Genomic DNA, 21,334 nt, shown 5'->3' on the forward strand with positions numbered 1-21,334 from the left:
TGTTTGCCCTTAGAGTCACCAAACGAACTGGACATTGAAGGCAGGAATTGTATAATTCAGTTATCAGTAACCTCATGAATACTGTCCAGAGGGTTTCTGTCCATTCCAGAAAGCACTCCAGACCACATTGGTCTGAATAGCTGGGAAAAACAATGTCATATCCAGAATCAAAACATTGCAGTTTACAGGCCTGTCTTACCCATTGAGGCTAGTGGCGCAAGGTTCTGGAGTGCGCCACGTGAGAGTCCAGGGAACACCGAATGAGTGCGCTGAGTGAGGGCGCATGCACCGCTCCCACCAAGCATCGGCTTGGTTTTTTCCCTTTTATCCTGCAGGCGCCGGATTCTGCAGGGCACCAGAAGGCTAAAAGGGAAAAAACCGAGCCGGCGCTCGGCGGGCACGGCGCACGTGCCCTCACTCACTCAGCGCAGGCCCGCTCTCTCGGTGTGCTGCCTGCCGTGGCCACCACGGCACGAAGCAACCAGCTGAGCCTCCGTCTCTTCCCTGTCGGAGGAGCTGCCCTCCAGCCGCTGCCTGCCTCCTCCAGCCCTAAAAAAAAGGTCAACTCTGGGAAAGGGGGGGGGAGCGCTCCGGAGGGATCTTTGCACCACGGCCCTGGCAGTTTATTGGCTGAGAGAATGCCTTATCTGGATCCCACATATCAGGCAAGTAACAGAGGTGCATTTGTTGTGCTGTGTGCTATGCTGTGCACTGGAAAAACCCTCGGCCACAGTTGGTCCAGTTCTCTAAAATGGGAACAATACTGGCGTGCCCTAGAATCATAGAATCATAGAGTTGGAAGAGACCACAAGGGCCATCGAGTCCAACCCCCTGCCAAGCAGGAAACACCATCAGAGCACTCCTGACATATGGTTGTCAAGCCTCTGCTTAAAGACCTCCAAAGAAGGAGACTCCACCACACTCCTTGGCAGCAAATTCCACTGTCGAACAGCTCTTACTGTCAGGAAGTTCTTCCTAATGTTTAGGTGGAATCTTCTTTCTTGTAGTTTGGATCCATTGCTCCATGTCCGCTTCTCTGGAGCAGCAGAAAACAAGCTTTCTCCCTCCTCTATGTGACATCCTTTTATATATTTGAACATGGCTATCATATCACCCCTTAACCTCCTCTTCTCCAGGCTAAACATGCCCAGCTCCCTTAGCCGTTCCTCATAAGGCATCGTTTCCAGGCCTTTGACCATTGTTTTGGGAGGATGCAGAAGGAAAGGAAAAGTTGTCAAACCATCCTGAGAGAGAGGAGCAGAGGCAACGTGGGAATTCGAAACAAACAGCTATAGACATCCTTTTCCTTGGTGCCCGGCCATCTCTTTTCAAGTCTTGCTTTCATTTCTTCCTGCAGGGATCTACACAAGCAACAAAGATCCGATTTCGCACGGAGGTGGGGTGCTCCGGACAGTGTGTAGCACTCCTCTCTCCTCCAGCCTCCTGGCTCATCAAGGCACTTCGTCGCTTCCCCAGCTCACCCGCTCTCCCTTCGCTAGCGCCATCCCAACCGCCTCTTCTTCCTCCGTCTCCACAACCCAGGTAAGCACTTCAAGCATCAGTGCTCTTAAGTCATTTCTGTGCACTGAGGGGGTGCATGGGGCACGTTCTAAAGGACAACTGTGCTGGCTGGGGCTGATGGGACTTGTGGTCAAAACAACACTGGAGAGCACCAGGCTGGTTAAGATTGATGTGTGTAAAAGGGTAAAGAAGTTAAAAGGCATCAAACAAACAGAAACAGCCTAGGGCTTGACTGACCTCTGTGGAGCGTGATTTGTAAAATGTGAAGCAAACAAGCGTGGCTGCTTCTCAGGGTCTGGGTAACTCCCAAGTCCTCATTGTTCAGGCACGCTGCTCCTGCTGCTTGCCGATTTTGCTGCTTTTTAGTGGGCCAACTTGGAATATGCAATACAGAAAACCTGCTGGTGAATAGCAGTATTCAGTGGCTGGGTGCACTTTACCATGCTAGGCTGCGTGAGAAATGTCAAGGGTGCCGTTCTTCTTGGTCTGCAGCCCTCACGGTAAATGTAGGCACTCATTTTGATTTGCAACTTGTACATTCATTAACTGGACTCTGAAACCACTGCTGTCTCCCGAGTAAAAGCAAAGCAAATGCTATTATTCTTTGATGGTGGTGAACTGAAGCAGCAATCCAGAAAGCCCTCTCATAATTCCATCCTGATGATTCAGCATCCAAAGCCGAAGCTCTCCCCATTGTTCTAAAGGTAAAGGTACCCCTGACTGTTAGGTCCAGTCGCAGATGACTCCGGGGTTGCGGCGCTCATCTCGCTTTATTGGCCGAGGGAGCTGGTGTACAGCTTCAGAGCATGTGGTGAACCAGAGCAGCACACAGAAACGCCGGTTACCTTCCCACCGGAGCGCTACCTATTTATCTACTTGAGCTTTGATGTGCTTTGGAACTGCTAGGTGGGTAGGAGCTGGGACCGAACAACAGGAGCTCACCCCGTCTTGGGGATTCGAACCGCCGACCTTCTGATCGGCAAGCCCTAGGCTCAGTGGTTTAGACCACAGCGCCACCCTCGTCCTATTATTCTAGTCTCTGGCTAATTTACATGCCTCCAGGTATCCCACCACCAGCACCAATTTCACCTGCGTTTCCTGCAGAAATAAAATGGTTTCATTTTAATGAAGTGTCCCTACAGCCACATGAGACTGAAATGCTTTGAAGCTTCTTTTTAAGACAGAGGCCCAGACATCATCTGTCTGCTGCCTGTCTGTTCCGCTCATCCATTCAGTACCAGCCTAAGCTCTGATCAGAAGTTTGGAAAAGACGACTCTTAAAATGAAATGGCTGTTTTTCTTTTCCCTTCTTCCTTTGTTGTCCTCACCTCTGCAGGTGTTCTCACTGGCGGGATCTACGTTCAGTCTCCCTTCCTCGCATATTTTTGGAAGCCCCCTCACTTCTGGGCTGTCGGTCAATCCTCTCTTGAACCAATCTGAAAGCAACCGGACAGGTACACAAACCGGAAAGTTTGAAATGATCTCATTATAGAATGTCCTTCTGAAAGTCAAGGCCACACTTGTCTACAAGGTCATCTCCTTCCCTTCTTCCCCCTGCTGCTTAGTTCCAAAGTCTTTAGAGCTGATAAGGTTTCCACACATGAGGGGAAGTGTGATGGGTAAGCTAGGGAAAAAAGTTTCACATTTACTCCTTAAAAAAATAAAAATGAAAACATGCCATTTACAAAGATCAAGCTGTTTGGTGTATAAATACAGCAGGCAAGCTTCAGAAATATGACCTGGAACCCTTGGGAAAATACGTGCGCATGCGCAGTGAAAGAGAGAGACCATGTTATGTTGACACAGTGACTGCACTAGCCTGCCATCTGGTGGCATGTGGGAGTAACATCATTCCTTGAGACAGGAAGTGGTTATGTTGTTATGGCTGCACTGAGCGTTTTCAGTTTTAACAGGAAGGTTTAAGAGGCTTTGTTTTGAATCCACAGAAGGTGTAATACTGTGTAGTGTAAAATGTTAACTGCGTAACTATTGAGTGTAGGACAGTTGTGGGTATGCAGAAATAAATGGAAGCTGTGTTTTGAGAAACTCCAAATTGATCTGTGATTATAATAAATAATATCACGGTTGAATTCACTTGAGCAAAATTGTGTTAATGTAGCAAATCACCCAGGGATTTTGCAGGTCGATTTAGACACAACGATAGACCTGCTTCTATAAACCGTGGTCTTCTCTTTTAAAACTGGGGGCCCTTTATTGAAGAGCAAATAGAGGCATAGGGAGAGCTAAACTTCAATCCCTACTTGAAGCTTACTTCCCTAGAATATGCCCTCCCAGATGCCCTCTTTGATATTGGATGTGGAGTGTCCTTGGAGAAAAGGGCAAAAGTTTTTAGGCTTTTAAGCAGCAGGTTTTAATACAGAATCTGGGCTTGAACAAAGAGTAGTGCTGCATCATGTCTGGTCAGGTCTTCTGCCATATCAAGCGTTTAGGGTAGTGTTGGTGTGGTTGTCAGTAAATAATTTTTTTTAAGCCACTCTCTATATTTCCACTTCCAGAAGCAGATTTGGAAGACTGTAATTTTGTCTGCCGAGGGTCATCACCACAAGAAAGTCTTTCTTCCATGTAAGTTTATTTGCCTGAAATACTGCATTGGGGGCGGGGGAGAGAAGGAAACAATGCACTGCTTAACTAGCAAGGATAACATATAATAATAATAATAATAATAATAATAATAATAATAATAATAACATCATCATCATCATCCAGAGATAGGGTTGCACCACACAACAGACTAATAGGGAAGACAAAACCAATGGGGGCATGACAGGGTAACTAACATGTTTCCTTTCACAAATCCTCATTGCATGTGAAGAGAGTAGCTTTTCTGAGAAGATACCCTTGAATATGCAGCGCCTGGTGAAATTTCAGGTGCAGAGAAATGGCAGGGCAGGGGTTTTGACAAGCTGTCTCCCTGTGGCTGGTGATGCCAAATAAACAAAAACATATGGAATCTTCATAATACATACAGAATTGAACTTTTTTACATCTCACAGCCTTCCAGCTGATGTGGAGTTCTTAACATGAGACAAATGGACTTAATTGCTTGTTTTAGGAGGTGTGTTGACTGTCCTTCCCCTTCTGACAACACTTTTCCCACCACTCTGTTCCCTCTGCAGGTCCCCCATCAGCAGCCTCCCCACTCTCTTTGACCAGACAGTATCAACGAGCAGCGGGCAGCTGGAAAATGTTCCCCAGGCTACACCAAACATTGAGCAGCTCCTGGAGAAACAGGGCAATGGAGAAGCCGGTGTTAACAGTGAGTCGCAGGAGGCCTTGTGGAACTGTTTGCCTTTGCTCAGGGGCTAAGGATGGGGGCAAACCTCACTCATGTATACGTCTCCCATCAGGCTATCTCCATTCTGCAGAAAACTTCCCCTGCTAAGGCTTGCTTAGGGGTGGGGAGGTGGCATTCTGATGCCATATGTCAACAAGCAAAGCAGATGTGCAGAGAAGAGGTTCATTTCTTAAAAAAATAAAATGAACAAACCACTTCTGTTGGTTCATGCAGATGTTGGAAGATCGAACCTCACACCTCTCAGACCTTTGGACCTCATTCCTGACCATCAGAGAGTACAGGGCCCCAAGTTGCAGGTGTGCTCTGATGGTTAGAGCTTTGGGTTCAAACCATGGAGACCTGTGTTCCAACGCATCCCCCAAGCCAAGAATGTTTTATGACCTTGGGCCACTTACTTATTTCCCAGCCTACTTCACAGGGCTGTTGCAAAGGGGGACAGGGGCGGTCCTATGTGTGCTACCCAGCACTTCTTCGAAGAAGGGTGGGGTGAAAATATAATAGGCGAATGAATGAGAGCTCCTTTCTGTGCAAATCAGTGGGCAGAGAATTATGGGCAGCCTGTTGACTTCATTGATTGTGCTCCTTATTTTACTGCCTCCTCCCTTTAGTGTATGCTCTAACTGTGTCACTGTTGTTCCCTCCCCACCCTTCTCCATTCCCAACCCTTCTTCGTTGTCTCTCCTCCTCCCCCCGGCCCCCTTCCCACCCACGTTTTCTGCAGTTGTAGAAATGCTCAAGGCCCTTCATTCGCTGCAGAAAGAGAACCAGCGCCTCCAGGAGCAGATCATGACTTTGGCGGCTAAGAAGGAGCGCCTGCAGCTTCTCAACGTCCAGCTCTCTGTCCCCTTCCCGGTGGTCACCACCAGCAACGGCCCTGCAGGCCAGGCTCAGTACATCCTGGCCTCCAATGGTATGGAGATGAACTCTCCTCTAAGCCCTGCCTGGCTGTTTCTTAATTCCTGACAAGGACATTTTCCAGTCATGGCATCCCATTTATGGGATACCGTGCTTTTATGTCCCTCAACTTCCTTTTCCTTAATCTTAACTAAGAGGGTTTTCAGCTCCTCCTCAACAAAACAAAACTTTGTGGTTTGGCCTTTTTTGGTTCCTCAGCCACTTTGCAGACAAGGAGAGTCAGAAATCAGCATATATGGTGGTTTCTGCACATGCTGTAGTGGGAAGTGAGGGGCAGATGAAGCTCATCAACCTGGGAAGGTAGCCCATCTAGGAGAAGGAAAACTCTGATCCTAAACCACCTCTGCCTTGCAAGTTATCTCTGAGAGAAGAAAGGGCTAAGGAGTAAACCCTACACAAATCTGCGGTGAAGTCCCTAAGATGGTTGGATTGTGCCTTGTATGCCTCCTTCTGGCAACTCCTGCAGCTAAGCTGGTGCCAAACGTATTGCTCTGCTGTCCTTTGGACCACATCAGTGAGGCCAAGACAAGAGTCTTGTCTGGGCAGCCCAGGACCTCCATAAACACTGCTCAGGCTTGTACCCAGAGAGGTCACTTTGGTGCAGCTAATGCAGCCCTTGACTTCATCCCCAGAGGCGCACTCCATTGTATCTTGAGACAGTCAGATGCCAACAACATATATATCTCAAAAGAAAGAGGCACAGACCCAAGGCATTCAGTGTGATCCAGAAGCTCTTAGCCGTCACCTTGGATAGGGTGGGCTAAGCTGGGCTAAGTCGGAGACACAAGGTGCTCTACAGCTGTGGAGATGTTCTCTGGAGAGGCTTCCTGATTTTCTCTTTTTCCCTCTAGCGTGCAACAGCGACTCGTTGAGTATCAGCAAGAGCCCTCCTTGCAAGAACAGCTTTGGCATTGAAAACTCGCTCTCCACTTCCTCTGAGGTACGGAGCATCTCTTTCCGTTCTCCCCACTGTTCCTTATTGGAACTTTCACCCCCCCAGCCAGAAGCGGCTCCTCCATGGCAGATTAGGAGTGCCATGGAGCATGGTTGAGTGGCAGGCAGACCAGCCAATGGGGAATATCTCCTGCAGCACCAGCTGCCATGAAATCAGTGGGAGCTGTGTATGAGTATGGCAGCACCCTTGCATGGCATCCATTCATTTCAGCAGGGGCTGGCACAGGAGACCTCCCACAAGGGTTACTTACACACACACACACAAACTCATTAGCTTGGGCATCAAAATGCCATCCCTGTTGCCAGCAGTTTGGACCTGGCAGATGCCTTTCCCTTTGGTGGGATGTGCTGGATTCAGTCACAGGCAGCCCCTGGATAGGATACCTTGCACACCAGAATGATTTCCCCACCTTTTTCCTCCCTCCTTGCAGGATCCTCACTCCGGCTGCCCCAGCAGAAGCAGCTCCTCCCTCTCCTTCCACAGCACGCCTCCCCCGCTGCCCTTGCTGCAGCAGAGCCCTGCCTCCCTCCCGATGACGACTGGGGTGCAACAGCCGCCACCAGTGAATGGCTTGGCCAGGGCAATGGGGACAGTCCATGGGGGAGGCGCCCCTGCCAATCATAGCCTGGTGGATGGTCTACTTGGGAGCCTGGCGGGAGGGCAGCAGGTACCCATCAACGGCATCCTGGGAGGTCTGAATGGAGCAGTGGCCACCCAGGCCCAGAATCCCCTCTTGGTGCAAAGCAGTGGGCCCCCAAACCTGCAGCTCTCCAGCAGCCAAAGCAGGTAAGACTCAGGAAGGAGGGAGGAACAGATGGAGGTGGGTTTGCAGTGCCTAAAGGGGCTCTACTTGGCCAGAGTTCTGCCACACGTTCCAGAAAAGCATTTTATTGGTGAAAGCTTCAGGGGAGGTGGCTGTCCCCACCTACTCTGCCAGGCTCCCGGGCATTTGGCTTTCACCCACACCTGCTGTTCCTGGTTGGCCTCCCAGATTTAATCACATGTGTGTTTTGCAAGGTTTGTGCATACCCCTGAGCTATATCATCCAGGCAAGGCACAAAATGATGAAAAGGCATCAGTGATGGAAGCAGGAGATGCAGAGATGTGTGCTCACCATAAAGCAGGAGTAGGGAATATCAGGCCTGGGGCCAGATGCAGCCCTCCAGGCCTCTCTGTCTGGCCCTCAGAACTCTCCTCAAGCCACACCCCTCAGTGATCCTGCTTCACACCTAGAGTACTTTTGCCTGGTTGGGATGTCTCCTTGAACTCTGGTCTGGATTGAGGATAGAGTGGGGGAGGTGTATGAACTTGCCTACTGTACAAACATAAAGCATAAGCCCATTGCCCTGCCCACTTTTGACCCTGACCCTGCCTACTATTGCCATGTGGCCCTTGGAAGGTTGCCCAACAGGGAATGTGTGAAAAACATTCCCCAGCCCTGCCTTGAAGGGTAGTCCAACCTGCAGTTTGGAAAGATCCAAACTAGGGCTACCTGCACCTTGCAGTTCTGTGACTGCAGGAATTATACCTGGGTGCAAGTAAAAGGGAAGAGAGTTTCTAACCTTTAAGGCATATAAGTGACCAAAGGTGGGGGAAGGAGACACAATAAGGGAAGCATGACAGCAGGGGAGCAAGACTCATGCCTTCTCTGGACCGCCAGTTTGCATCAACAAGGCCTGGTCTCTTGCCATAAGGCGGTGGGGAAATGAGTGCTCTCCTGGATCAGACCAAAGGCCTAGCTGCTCCTGCATCCTGTTCTTATAGTGACCAACCAAGTGCCTCTATGGGAAGCCCGAGGGTAGCGCAATGACATTTTATAAGAGCCACGTTGCACGTTGCCCTCCCGTACATGAGGCCAGGTGAGGGAGCGTGCCTGGCATGCCTCCTAACGCAGCCAATTTTCAGTGCCATTGGAAGGTGGCAGGCAAATCTGACCCAGGGAACACAGTGAACCATTAAGTTCTTCTCAAGCCCTCTTTGACCCAAACAGCACTCCTGCTGCCTCAGCTCTTGTTTGTTTTGGGGAGGTTTAAGCAGGAAACTTGGGGTGAAGTTAGAACCAGAGGTGTCAGTTGGCTTTTCTGTCTTGAGCACCAATGTTTTGGGGTGTGGCCCCACTCTTTCTGGAGATAGCTCTCTAACCCCACCCCCCTTGATGCTTTGTCCCTCTTCCCTTTCTCCAGCATGGCCAGCACAAGCCACCTGACTGAGCAGCAGCAGCAGCTCCTCAGCCAGCACGAGCTCCAGCTCCAGCAGCTGCAGCAGCTCCTGACTTCGCAGCCACTCAACCCAGTACGTACCTCTGCTCTGGTTGGCAACTCCTGCCCACAGTTGTAGCAGGCAAGGGGGCTAAGCAGCTGATGAGGTGCCTTGGCTTCTTACACTTGGGTGGTAGGGGAAAGGCTGGGGTGGAAGTTCCAGGAAAGGATGAAAAAAGCCTGGATCATCTGGGGGGACAAAGATTGGGGTGCGGAGGAATTATGAGAGAGGTTCATAACATTATGAGCGGTGTAGAGACAGTAGGCAGAGCAGTGGCTCTTGAACTGCGGGGTGGAGATCCCTGTGGGGGGGCACCTCAAGAAACAGATGAAATCCCATAGCGTAGGATCCTGATTCAGGCAGAGCTTTCCTTCCTGTTCCAGTCCATGACTGGGGTGGCAGACCTAAGTTATGGAAGCATTCCTTCCCCTAGTTCTTCTCTCCTGTTGGCGTGGAGGGAGAGCTGCCAAGATCCTTCTGCAGCTGACCTTTGCAATTTTGTCTTCCCAGGAGCAGCAGGCTTTGGTATTCCAGATGATTCAACAGATTCAGCAGAAGAGGGAGCTGCAGCGGCTCCAGATGGCCAGCTCCTCCCAGCTGTCCATGACTGGCCTCGGCCCGGCTACCTCTACATCCCTCCTCCACTCCAATGCCCCTGCAGCTTCAGTTGCCAACAGCAACCTCCTGGCCTCCATTTCCCCTCAGCAGCTTAATCCAGCCAGTTCCTTGATGGCTTCCCCATCACTCAGCACCAGTGGGAACAGCCTGATGTCAGCTGCAGCAGGGGTAACTATCCCACCTGCCCTCACCACACAAACCAACCCTTTCCTCAACCTGCAAGGTGACAACAGCAGCCAGAAAGGAATGGTGGGTATCAGGCCATCGCCTGCCAACAGCTTAGCTGCTGTGATGTCACGGAATGTTCACAGGTTTTCCCCCAGCTAGGGGGGAAAGGGTTAGCTGTGGAACGATCACAAAGCACACGGCTGCTTTGAGGAGAGCAGGAGATAATTTTGACTAAGTGGGGAGGAAATCTACATAATCTCGGGCCAGGTTGGATTCTTTCAGAAGGAAATGAGAGGTGATAAGGGGTTTGGGTGAAGGGGAGATGAAGGCTGGAAGTGCTAGTGGGAGAGTCTGTCTGAGACAAGGATGCCAGCAGCATGGAGCTGAGCAGGGAAGGTGGTTGAAGGAAGGAGGGTTAGAGTAGGCAATGAACTAAGACACAGAGACCTCAGGGAGCACTAGATGGAGAAGAAAGGAGTAAAGAAATGTGAAGATTTCATAGGAAATTGAAGTGGGCAGGTGAATGGCCTTCAGGCTTGCAGAGCTATTATTGTGGTGGATGCTGCAATTTCCTATATTTTTCTTTTTCTTTTATTGCTCTTTGACACGCAACCAGTTTAGACTGTCCTGTGCTTCTTCCTTTATCTTCATGTTTAGGGCATGAACGAAAAGGGAGGTGCCCCAGTTCAGGACAAAGGTTAACTTGGGCGATACCAGGCTGCTCTCTGCTATAGGAAAGCAATCTGTGCCTCAGCCACGGATCCCGAGACGTAGAGCAACCACATGCAAGACTTCAAAGGGAGTCTTCCTGCCATGGGCAGAGCAGTGCCAAGCAAAGGTGCGCCAGGAGTCTACGTTCCTCGGTTCTGAGCCCGTCGTACTGAACCCTTCCAAAGGAGGCAGGTTGAGCGAACACCCAGCTCCCTTGTCAGCTGTGTCTGCGATGCCGCACTTATTTCACAAGAAGTTGCACTCCCAAGGGGAAACAGTGAAGCAGTCTGCTGATCAGATACCTGAAGACACCCCCCTCGAGGGTAGGATCAGCTAATCGGACTGTGGCCACCTGGTCCTGGAAGGAATGTAGTCTTTGCAGAGCAGGGCATTTTCCAAACCAGGGATAAGGAATCCAGCAAGGCGCAAGACAGCGAAAAGGTCCAGCTGCGGCAACAGGGTGGAGCTTTTGAGGTCTCTGATGCACAAGAGGGTGAGATTTGGAAGTTACTTGGAAACCCCACACAGGAATCCTGCAGAGAGCCTGGAGGTCTTCAGAAGTGCACACAGATGAGCCTTTCTTAGCGTTTCTGCTGGGAGAAAAAGCCGCTCGGTTCTCCCAAATCTCCCACAGCCAGGGGCCTTAAACACTGACCTGAAGGAAACAGCCCCTCACTTTCATGCTTGAGTATGACCCTTCTCTTCCATACCTTTAGGAGGCTTTGTTAGGTGTCCTGCAGTTAACAAGGCCATTGCAAACAATCACCGCTCACCATCAAGGTGCTTTCCAGCCCCTCCAGAAAAGGACCTTTTTCTACTCCATCAGACCAGCCACCCAAAAGCCAACAGCAAAGAGGCAGGGTGGAGACTTCATCTAAGGGCAGGAGCTGTTCCTTCCACCTCCAAAGCAGCTCCGTTCTGGTGAAGAACATCTTCCAGCCCAGTCAAAAGCTCTAAGCTAAATCAGGTCCTAGCTGACAAGAGCATTGGTCTTCCCACCAGTGTGAGCCCTCTCCCATCTCCAGGGAGTCAGCTCCATTCTCCTTTAAGCATCCTTTTTAAAGGATGTTGTGATGAGGGGAAATGGGGATCCAAGTCAGATATCCTGAGGAATCCCACCCAGACTTGCCTCCATGTCATTGTGGGCACATCCCAGCCACCTCTTCCAATTTGCACTATTTTCAAATGGTGCTGGGCATGTGATGATGACCACAGGAATGGCCACTGCTGTTCAGATTCATCTCCCCCCTCCCCTGTGTGTTTTTTGCTTTTGTTTCTTCTTTTTCTTTTGCCCCTTTTTGAAAAATACCTGCCCCACAGATGAGTTGGATGCTTGAAGTAAAGGGGGGGCGGGGAGAAAAATCACAGCATCTTTTCAAGATTTCATCCTTTGGTTTGTTTTGTTTCACGTAAACAGATGTACCTGGCTCCACATTTTGTGTGTGTGTGAATGTGCTGTAGGGGTTTGGTGTGTGGGGGGGTTAATTCGTTCAACAGAAAACTACTGGAAACTGACAAGAGCAGCAGCTTTTCCACATGGAAACCAGGCAGCTTCTCATCATGGCAGCTTTGGCACTAATTAAGGAGCAGCTAGAAAATGGAATGACGCTTGACATTTCCCCCACCCTTTCAGCAGAGCGTTCACAGACAGAAATACCCATCAACATTATGCACTTACTGCTTGGACAGCAGACTCCTCTTTGAAAGGCATCCAGGCCAGCACTTCTGCCACATTCCAGATCAGTTTTGTCCTTCACTGTCATTCTGGTGTGGATCTTCTTGGCTCTTGTCCAACTGCCCAACTGTGGCCTTGGATCGCTGGTGTTTTTTGTTTTGTTTTAAATTGTCTGTTTTTTAAGAAAGCAATTGCACAGACCAACTGTTTGATTCAGAGTTGGAAGTCAGAGAAGGACCACATCCAGCCCCTTGCCGCCCCCATTCCTGTAAACAACTGGTTGGTGTTGTCCTCAGTCTCCTGTTGGGAATCTGTGGTGCCACCAGGCAGCTGGATTGGGAAGCAGATGCTCAGCCAGCACCTGCAGAGTTCCTCATCCAGCCACGCCAGTGGACTTTTTGCCCTTCTCACTGGTTTGCGGTGGTATATTCTTCCTAGCCATACTAACTTTCCTTTCCCTGGAATTGCAGGTTTGACTTTTTAAGGTTTCCTGCCAATAAATGCTGGATTTGCACAATTGTTACCCACATACCCATGGACTCCCAACTAAATTTGATTCGATAAGCAGGGGGGAGACAGGAGGGAAGTACCCTGAGGTGGGTTCCTGAAGTGGCCACGTGGAACTTCCCCTAAAAGAAGGCAAGTTGAAGAAGCACACAGGTGAAAATAGGCAGATGTGAAGGGGCAAGTTCACAATTGGGAATGGTTTGGAGAAGAAAGGGGACTCTGTAAGCAGAGGAGGGAAGGGCCAGGGCATTGGCTGGGCAGGAAGGCAGCACAAGGCTTCGTGCATAATGGTTGGGAGAGAGAGACCTGTACCTCTCTAGTGATGGCACAAATACACAACAGTACAAGAAAAAAACATGGTTCCCAACCCCTGGTTCTACTCCTAACACTGAGTGAGGGGGCATATGCAAAAACAACCAAGCAGAAACATGAGCTTTTTTCTCTTTCTTTTTAGTGCTTTTCTCCCAGTTGGGCTCTGAAGCCAGAAGAAGCCCGACTGCAGAGAAAATTGGTGGGGTGTGGGTGTGTAGCATAACATGTGAATGGATGATGGCAGGCATGAGAAGGCTTAAGCAGCCCTCTCCTGCTTGTCCACCCTACCCTGAATATGCCTCCCCCACCTACCCCTGCATTTGTGTTAACTGGCAGGCACATGCTTGGAAAATGCATGCCAGCAGACTGGCTGGAGACTGACCCATTTCATGGGTAGGTAGATTTGGGGTTCACACATCATCACAAGCATGAGAATCCCACATTCACCCCATTACACTTTCAGGGGTTGCGTTCTGAAATCTCACCCCCCCCCCACTATCTCCTTGCTGCCCCCTAGTGGTTTTGTGGGGATATATTTGTCCTCAAAATCCAGTCCCAGCCCTGTCTGGTCTCTTTGACTTAAGGAATGCTATGTGCCCAGTCCAACCCACCAGGCATGCTTTGTGGCTTCAAAGACTCACCTGGAAGGGGGGATTTTATCAAGTCTTAGGTGGGCTGCCATTCATCTGGTCATCTGGAATAATGCCCTAAAAAAACATTAATCTATGCTCTGGATTACATCTGAAAGGAACTAGTGAGTGGAAAGATGGTTTGGGCAGCTGGCATTCAGTTTGGGATGCTGCGGTTCAAGTAGTAGTGAGCTTGTCCTGGCGGGCAAAAGATTTATCTAAAGAGGTGTCAATGCAGGAAATTTTGTGGGGAAGGAGGACATGCACTTAAGTATGCCAGTTCTGTCCATTAGGCCACCACAAGTCATGCAGCCTCCCTCCCGAGTCCCAAAGAAAAGAACTGGCAATAGCATGTTCAGGTCAAACGGCAATGCCTGAATGATGCACACAACCCTGTGCAAATGTAGCAGCTTGCTTACTGGTGCTACATGTCGTAGGATGCTCCTATGAGCTCATAGGAGCATATACCCAACCTAAGAGATGGTGAAGGGTGTACTTAGGGTGTATATTCCACACATCTATGATCTGACAAATAGTTGTGGCGGTCTTAAAAAAATTAGGGCATTTTTCTTTAAGTCACTAAGCAGATGGTAGATCAGATGAACTTAAATATAGAGGAGAGGCAGAGAGCTCACATGAAACATAGAGGGAAACACAAGGTGAGTTATTCAATGAGAGTTTAATTTGTTGTTCAATGGGTCTGCCAAAAGAATTAGAACAGGGATGTGGAGGAGTTGGGCAGCCCACTTTGTGGGGGGAAACACCATGTTGACTCCTCATCTGCTCTCAGCCCTGGTTGTGAAAAAATACTTTCCAGTTTTCTCATCTTGCATAACCTATTGAAGTTGCAGGGTCATGCTGGCCAGACTCTTTTTATCTAGGGAAATCACCCATCTTGGAAATGCGGTTAGACCTGGAAATCTGACTGAGAAAAAGCTTACTGGCTTCACCAAACGTTTGGATCGGAATAGATCTCAAGCTAAAATTTAGACAGCCAGTAGAGAGAGAATGTGTAGGTGCAAGAGGCTTGTGGGGTATGGGAGGAAGCACTTATTTCTGGAATCATCCAAATGCACCTGCTCTCTCTTAAAAATGGCAGCTATCACCTCCATCCTGTCTGTTTCAGCCACAATGTTTTCTCCTACAAAGCCTACCGGTTTGGGCCATGACTTTCTATCAAGACTTATGAGGGCATTCTGACAGTGGTTGGAGAACACAGCCATCATGGTAGTCATTGATAGCCTCATCTTCCCTAAGTTTCCCTAGTCCTCCTTTAAAGTCATCCAAGTTGGTGGCTCTCAGTCCATCTCATCACAGATCTCCAGCATTTCATGTAGTTTGGCAGTTTGTTACGTTTGGCTGTGAAATTCATCCATTTTTTAAAGATTCAAAAATGCTTCAGCCTTTCCTCATAGGGAAGGTGCTCCTGCAGCCGATCAGTAATTTGGGTTGTCCTTACTGCACCTTTTCCAGCCAAAGCACCTGTCCAACAAACTTGGGAGTTCAGGAACAGTGTCCCAGGAATGAAACTGACTTGAAATCCTAACTATTGGGGTTTTTAAAGCAGAGGCTGGGTGGCTATCTGTCATGTATGATTTAATTGAAATTCCTGCTTTGCAAGGAGTTGGACTAGATGACCCTCAGGGTCCCTTCCAACTCTACAATTCTGCGACTCCATGATTCTAACACAGGCATTAAGGTCAGCGTGAAAAATCTGTACGTAAGGCAGACTAGTTGTGGTGCTTTGAAAAAGCACCGGGGCAAGAGCACTGGAGTCTCTTCCTTGGCAGGAAGAGGACAAAAATAAAAATTGGAGGAGGAAAAGGAGTAATCTCCACATTTGGTTGCACTGGGGTATATTTCTTTATACCCATCTTTTGATGCTAATGTCTCGTTTTAGTACCTTGCCTGTGCCTAACACCCCTCCCCTCCTTGGTAGTTGTTATTTTTAATTAAAGAGGAAAAGATGTATATATATATATTTTGGCAATTAAGGTAATGTAGCTAAGATATATTTTTTCTATGCTGCTTCACTGTTCTTTATTATAATAAATAATAATAATAATTAATATCAAAGACTTTAAGAAACTAAAACAATTGGGGCTGTCCCCCTTCCAGTTTAACTAAGCATAGAGTGATATCATGGGTGGGAAATTTTCTCCTTCCCCTCTCCCCACACTGGGTATCCTTCAAATGTTCTTGGAACACAACTCCCATCATTTCCTGACTGTTGGCCACATTGCTGGGGAAGATGGGAGTTGGAGACAAACAACATCTGGAGGGGACACAGGGCAGCCACCCCCCATTTTAATGCAAGCACTGATCAAGGCGTTGGGTTTCGCCAGCTAGGCCAGAATGGCCCGTGTGAGAAAATGTCAGCAGAATGTGCGCTTAGAGAAGAAAGGGAATACTGTAATGGGAACAAGCATTTCCGGAGTCCCTCAGTAGAGGGCAGTGTGCTAAAGCAGGAGTGGGATATCTGTGGGCCTCCAGGTGTTGCGACTGGGGCTCTCGGAGCTTGGCAACATCTGGGGAGCCACAGGTTGCCTTTTCTTGTGTTGAGCCGTGGAAAGCAGAAGTGATGTTTCTAAATAAATAAATGAATAAATAATGACCAAAAGTTATTCCAGTGCATTTTGAGCTGGCAAGGCTTTTCACGAGGGAACTATAAATTTAGTTTATATTTTTTAAAAGGTCCACCATATAAGCAGTCCTTTTTTAAATAACCCACTTGTATTTCTTGTCTGCAAGCAGATACAATCTTCCAGGTGGAAAGGCGCATTTACAACTTTAAAACTATGTACACCTCTGTGAAGTTTAAAATTAAAGGCTGTACCCATTGCTAACCAAAGAAGGAAGGGAAAAAAATCATTAAGAAATAAAGACATGTTATCGTTTTGGGGTATCGGTCATCCTTGTTTCTATTCTGTATAGTTGTGATGTGCTTCTTGCTATGTAGACATTGAGTCCACTTCCAGGAGACAGCCTTTTCTCCCCAGCTATGGAATACTCTCCCAGGAGACATAGGAAGCAAAAATAGCTGTGCTCTTGGTCCATAAACTGCCAAAATCTGCAGTTGGTAAATGCTTTTATAAGGCCCATACTAAAATGTCACAAAATAGTAACACGTTCTCCAGAATGCTTCATCAGGCAAGATGCTACCCGAAGCAGGAGGTTCTTCTGAGCTTCCTACTAAGTTATCTTTCAGGGCCAGGCAAAACCCTTTTAACAATTGGGAGTTCCTATTTAAATTGCTTCTATGCTGCTTCTATAACGCTGTTGTCTGTTTATTCATTCCGATGGTGCTGTACTTTTATTGATTGTATTCTGTTGTATTTATGTGGTGTCACACTGCCCTGATAGAAGGAGGTGGGGGAGGTCTTCTGGGAGGGCAGGATATAAATTCTTCTACAAATAAATAATTTCCAGCCTTGCCAACTGGAAATGGTAGATGACTTTTGGATCACTTTTTAAAATAAAAGATTCTTTTTCAATACACCTTTAAGGGTTGTCCCTTCTGCCTTCTGTGGTCTGGTAAAATACAATATAGGTGTTTGCTTGCTGCAGAAAGAAAGAAAGAAAGAAAGAAAGAAAGAAAGAAATTGTTGTCATCCATCTGTCTTGGGAGACAATGGAGGAGTTTGTGGGTGAGGTTGTGGCACCTGCTGTGGCTGTAGAGACCACTGCAGCAGAGACATGTTTTGTTGCAGCTTGGGCAGATGAAGGCAGGGGGTTGGACTAGATGGCCCTCATGGTCCCTTCCAACTCTACAATTCTATGATTCTAAGAGTGGTCTGTCCACCCTCTGGCAGTCTCTGGGCAGGGAGGGAGATGGAAAGGCTCTGTCTTGCCCACCCACCAACAGCACACAGCCCGCAGATTATGCACCCAGTGCCCTGGCATGTGGTGGTTCTCTTCAAGAGAGGCTGCCCCCCCCCACTATGGTGAAGGTGATTACTGGCATGTAACACAGAAGCAACATACAGAAATGCATGGAAGATGCCTGCCTGATGAAATGGGGAATGGAATTCCATGCACACTGGAATTGCAACAGGTCGCCCAATCTCCCCAGATGTGCTTACTGCTTTTCTTCAGAAGGCATCTTCCATGCATTGTTGCATTTGCAACAGAGACTCCAGAGTGGGGGAATCGGGAGATCCCACTCCTGTAACAATTTGATCATTCCCTCCAGAAAATGTAATTAGGATGTGAGAAAACAACTAAAAACCTGCCCCTGCTTTTCAACACACACACATCCTGTCATATGATATCTTCTTCCCTTTAATTTTGCTCATTCTTCTCCACCACGTACATTGTTGTCATATTCATACACTGCACAAACATGTAAAAATGCTCCAAGGGGCTTCCATGTAGCACCAGGTGTGTGTGTGAAGGGGTCCCTCAGAAGAGCATGATTTGAATCAGATGGCGACCTATGAAGATTGTGTGGAAAGTAAGAGTGCAAATGGCTCCTTTTTCTGTCAACTTCCTTCCCTGCTTACCCTCAGTCAGCCAAATAAAATGTAAGAGAAAACACACCCTCCGGATTTGTAAGGGAGGCTGAGAGCACTGCTTCATCTCATTCAAGCAGCAGTAATGTCTTTGGACTTTGAACCCAGGCTAAGCGTAGAGTCCAAAGGGGCAGCAGAAATCTTACATAATATAGGTAAAATAAAGGTAAATGACATACGCAATATGACATCATATAACAGCCCAGTAAGAAGAGAACACAAGACGACACGGGCCTCCTGTCTGAACATCCACTTTCTGTGGGGTTGTGTGGCTTTTCCTCCTCATGCTGGCTCCATCTCAGTTCCCTTGCTTGGGTTCTGTTGCTCAGCTCTGAAGAGTGTGAGATCAGATATTTCTAGGCTGTGTACACTCACCCGTTTACTCTGCATCCAATGCGCTCCCACTGTAAGTTTGGGAAGCAGTATATATACATACCACGTTCACCACAATCCATATCTGTATCCTGTCTTTTCTTGTGAAACCAGCTTCAATATGAATTGAAGTAAAAAAACAACAACCTAGCTGTGTTTCAAGCCAATAATGTGTATACAGCCCTAATCTCCATTAGAAGTTGTTAGTGAGAGAACGTAACTATTCAATGTGGAATGCTATGGAGACATAGGATTTTGCTGGAAATATCACAAAAGCAGTACATGACCAAGCTGTTTGTTGGGCCGACAGCTAGAGATTTTGCTGTCTGAGGCGGAACAGCAAATCCCCTGCAAGTCAAGACTGGTCAAGTTATTTGGGTACCTGCAGCAAAAAATCCCAGAAGTGCCTTTCCCTGGGAATAATGTTTGATGTGTCTGCACAGGATTTGAGCTGGTTTACCTAAACAGGTGCAATGGTATTCCAAGGCAATGGGGTTTGAATAAGCCAATCTAAATCAGAGCACATGCATGTTCTAGGCATGGTTTGGCTGGATATGATGACAAAGGAGAGCTTTCTCAATTGTAAATAACTATGAGCCTAAAAAAAATAAATTCTGAATTTTAATTAGCACATTTTCCCATAATTTTTTTATTTCTGCCTTTGGGTTTTGGTAACATCAGACTACGCCAGAACTGATGTTGACAGCCACACTTCAAAAATATGCTTTACTGCGGCTGAGATTGCAGTGTGTCTGATGCAGTTACAGAAGTTACAAAATCATGAATATGCAGATGCCAAAGAGGCACAAAGAACAGGTGGCAGATTTGCAAATTAGTTGAGGGCAAATCCCCTCTCTGCAAAACATCAGGGATGGATGTTAAACTGAATTTGAAATGTTGGCCAACATTTGAATTTGGAACATTCCTATTAATATTTAGCTGTGGGGGAAAGCAGCATAGTAAAACAAGCAGGTGTGTGTACTTTTTATATTACAGTATATATAAAAGAAATCTGTACTGAGTGAGGGGGGCAGGCCAGATGCGCTAGGTTTCTTTTATGGCGTTTTAACAAAGAGACACTTCTCACTTGGGGAAAGCATGAGTTAAAATGTAAAACATTTACTTTTTCCTATGAGAAAATTCACAGTGGTTGGAATGGGATTAACAGCAACAGGGAAATCTCAAATGCCCAAGTGGTGCTTACTTACCCTTTGCTTATACTTTTGCTAACTCCCCTCCTTTCATTCCTGTCCTGTAAAAGGCAGAATAAAATATCTTTGTATCACAACTGTATTTGAGCAAATCCAGGTCACACAATTAAATTATTGGAGCTCCACACAACGAACGTGCTATTGTCAAAAACCAGACTTTTTTGCAATAAGATGGGGGAAATGCACTGCAAAGTGTGGAAACTGCAGCAAGGAGCTCTGAAGGAAGACTGATTACCAACACTGCCTCCCCACCCCATTCTCATTTTGATAAACTTGTATTTACATTTTGTAAAAAATGTAAAACCATCCAGAAGCCTTTTTCAGCTGGGTTGAGGAACTTCAGGCCCAGAGAACAAATGCGGACCTCCAGGTGTCTCTTTGTGGCCCTCAGCTCTCTCTCCCCACTAGCCTTGTCCCAAACCTCTCTGGAGTGCTTTTGCCTGGCTGGGATGTACTCTCAAACTGTGACAATGCCTCTTGTTTGGCAGGGACGGCCCAACCCTTTTTGCCACCTGAGGCAAAATGGGAAGGTGCTGTCCGGTGTGCCTTTTGCTCCCCCCTTGTTGCTCCCGCCAAAGCCCTGCTTATCAGGGTCATGTGACTGCGGCTTCTGGTGAGATCTCACGAAAGCCCCTCAAAATCATGCAGAGGCCCCTGGAGGCCTCCATGAGATCTTGTGAGGTTCTCACAAGGTCTCGTTGGAAGCCACTGCAGCTTTTTCTTATTCTCACTGGGATAGACGCACCCATGGAGGCATTCCTTGGATTCTGCTGCCTGTGGCACAGTGGCGTAGCTAGGGCTTTTGTGTTGCAAAGGGGTTTTGCTTCCCCCCTAATTTCTGGTATCCAATTCTTGCAAAATCCAGCAAGTCCTAAGAAACTTGCTTCTGGTAAACCTGAACCTTCTCCCTCGAGGCTCCTCAGTTTTGCTCCTGCTTCCACCCACTAAACAGCATGCGGCCCCACAAGGCAGAGAAGTGTTCCCTGCCTGTTTTTAAACCATGAGGCCCTGCGTCAAGCCAGCAGCTCCATTTGTTCTGCGAAGGGCTTTGCCGCCTATAGTTGCTAAATATGTGGAAATTAAACTCTAGTTCCCATTTGCGGAAGACAGCCCTGGGTCGTTTGACCCTTTAATTAGTTCTCTTACCCGTCCTATAGAAACTGTTAAGTTGTGGGTGAACATAACAGACAACACAGCGATTCTTCAAACAGCTCTTGTTTATTCACAGGCCAGAACAGAACTGAACTGAAGGGTTCAGCCAGCCTGCTTATATAGAGCTCCACTACAATGCAACAGTAATCACTTTCTGTAACTATCCAATCACTGAATGTCACTTTCAACCATTTATTTGCATATGTGGACCCGAGTGAAAACTATCTACAGTATCCCCCTGCTGGCCCAGGGTGAGAACTTCGGTACATAACAAAAAATATGCAAGACAATTCTTTTTTAAAGTTTAAATGACATATAACATTTACTTTGTGTGCTTGCACTTGCAGAATATACAATTATAAAATATAAAATGCAAGTGGGCAGGACTTAAGTTGTTAATAGTGAAGGAAGGTGAGGACAGGTGACCTCACCTAGGCTCGAAGTCACCCCCCACCAAAGCAGGCTCAAAGCTTCTCAAAGCTTTTCAAAATCATTTTCTCAG

The 21,334-nt window shown here is 47.6% G+C and overlaps 1 protein-coding gene and 1 long non-coding RNA gene across 8 annotated transcripts in view; one reads left to right on the forward strand and one right to left on the reverse strand.

Annotated features, from left to right (window-relative positions):
* MLLT6 (MLLT6, PHD finger containing) overlaps window positions 1–12,669 on the forward strand; it is a 90,051-nt gene extending 77,382 nt beyond the window's left edge. For 4 of the 6 annotated variants that reach the window (XM_080979279.1, XM_080979281.1, XM_080979283.1 and 1 more), the window contains exons 11-20: window positions 1,358–1,542; window positions 2,858–2,975; window positions 4,038–4,104; window positions 4,659–4,798; window positions 5,559–5,747; window positions 6,604–6,692; window positions 7,138–7,493; window positions 8,891–8,999; window positions 9,477–9,833; window positions 10,410–12,669. In XM_080979279.1, the coding sequence (XP_080835405.1) occupies window positions 1,358–1,542; window positions 2,858–2,975; window positions 4,038–4,104; window positions 4,659–4,798; window positions 5,559–5,747; window positions 6,604–6,692; window positions 7,138–7,493; window positions 8,891–8,999; window positions 9,477–9,833; window positions 10,410–10,454 (1,655 nt within the window). In that variant the 3' untranslated portion in view covers window positions 10,455–12,669. The remainder of the gene's footprint in view (window positions 1–1,357; window positions 1,543–2,857; window positions 2,976–4,037; window positions 4,105–4,658; window positions 4,799–5,558; window positions 5,748–6,603; window positions 6,693–7,137; window positions 7,494–8,890; window positions 9,000–9,476; window positions 9,834–10,409) is intronic. The other 2 variants (XM_080979282.1, XM_080979284.1) reach the window with 2 other exon arrangements.
* On the reverse strand, window positions 11,945–20,356 carry LOC308462139. Of its 2 annotated transcripts, XR_013978997.1 has the most exons (4): window positions 19,964–20,356; window positions 19,678–19,721; window positions 13,599–14,945; window positions 11,945–12,310 (listed from the first exon to the last, which is right to left on the reverse strand). It is a non-coding gene; the product is annotated as an uncharacterized lncRNA (long non-coding RNA). The 2 variants fall into 2 exon arrangements; XR_013978998.1 differs by lacking the exons at window positions 19,678–19,721; window positions 19,964–20,356 and having other exon boundaries at window positions 13,599–17,435.
* Window positions 20,357–21,334: the final 978 nt, after the last annotated feature.

This window comes from Podarcis pityusensis (assembly GCF_964106645.2).
Source record: "Podarcis pityusensis genome assembly, chromosome: 13".
In the NCBI taxonomy this organism is placed as follows: domain Eukaryota; kingdom Metazoa; phylum Chordata; class Lepidosauria; order Squamata; family Lacertidae; genus Podarcis; species Podarcis pityusensis.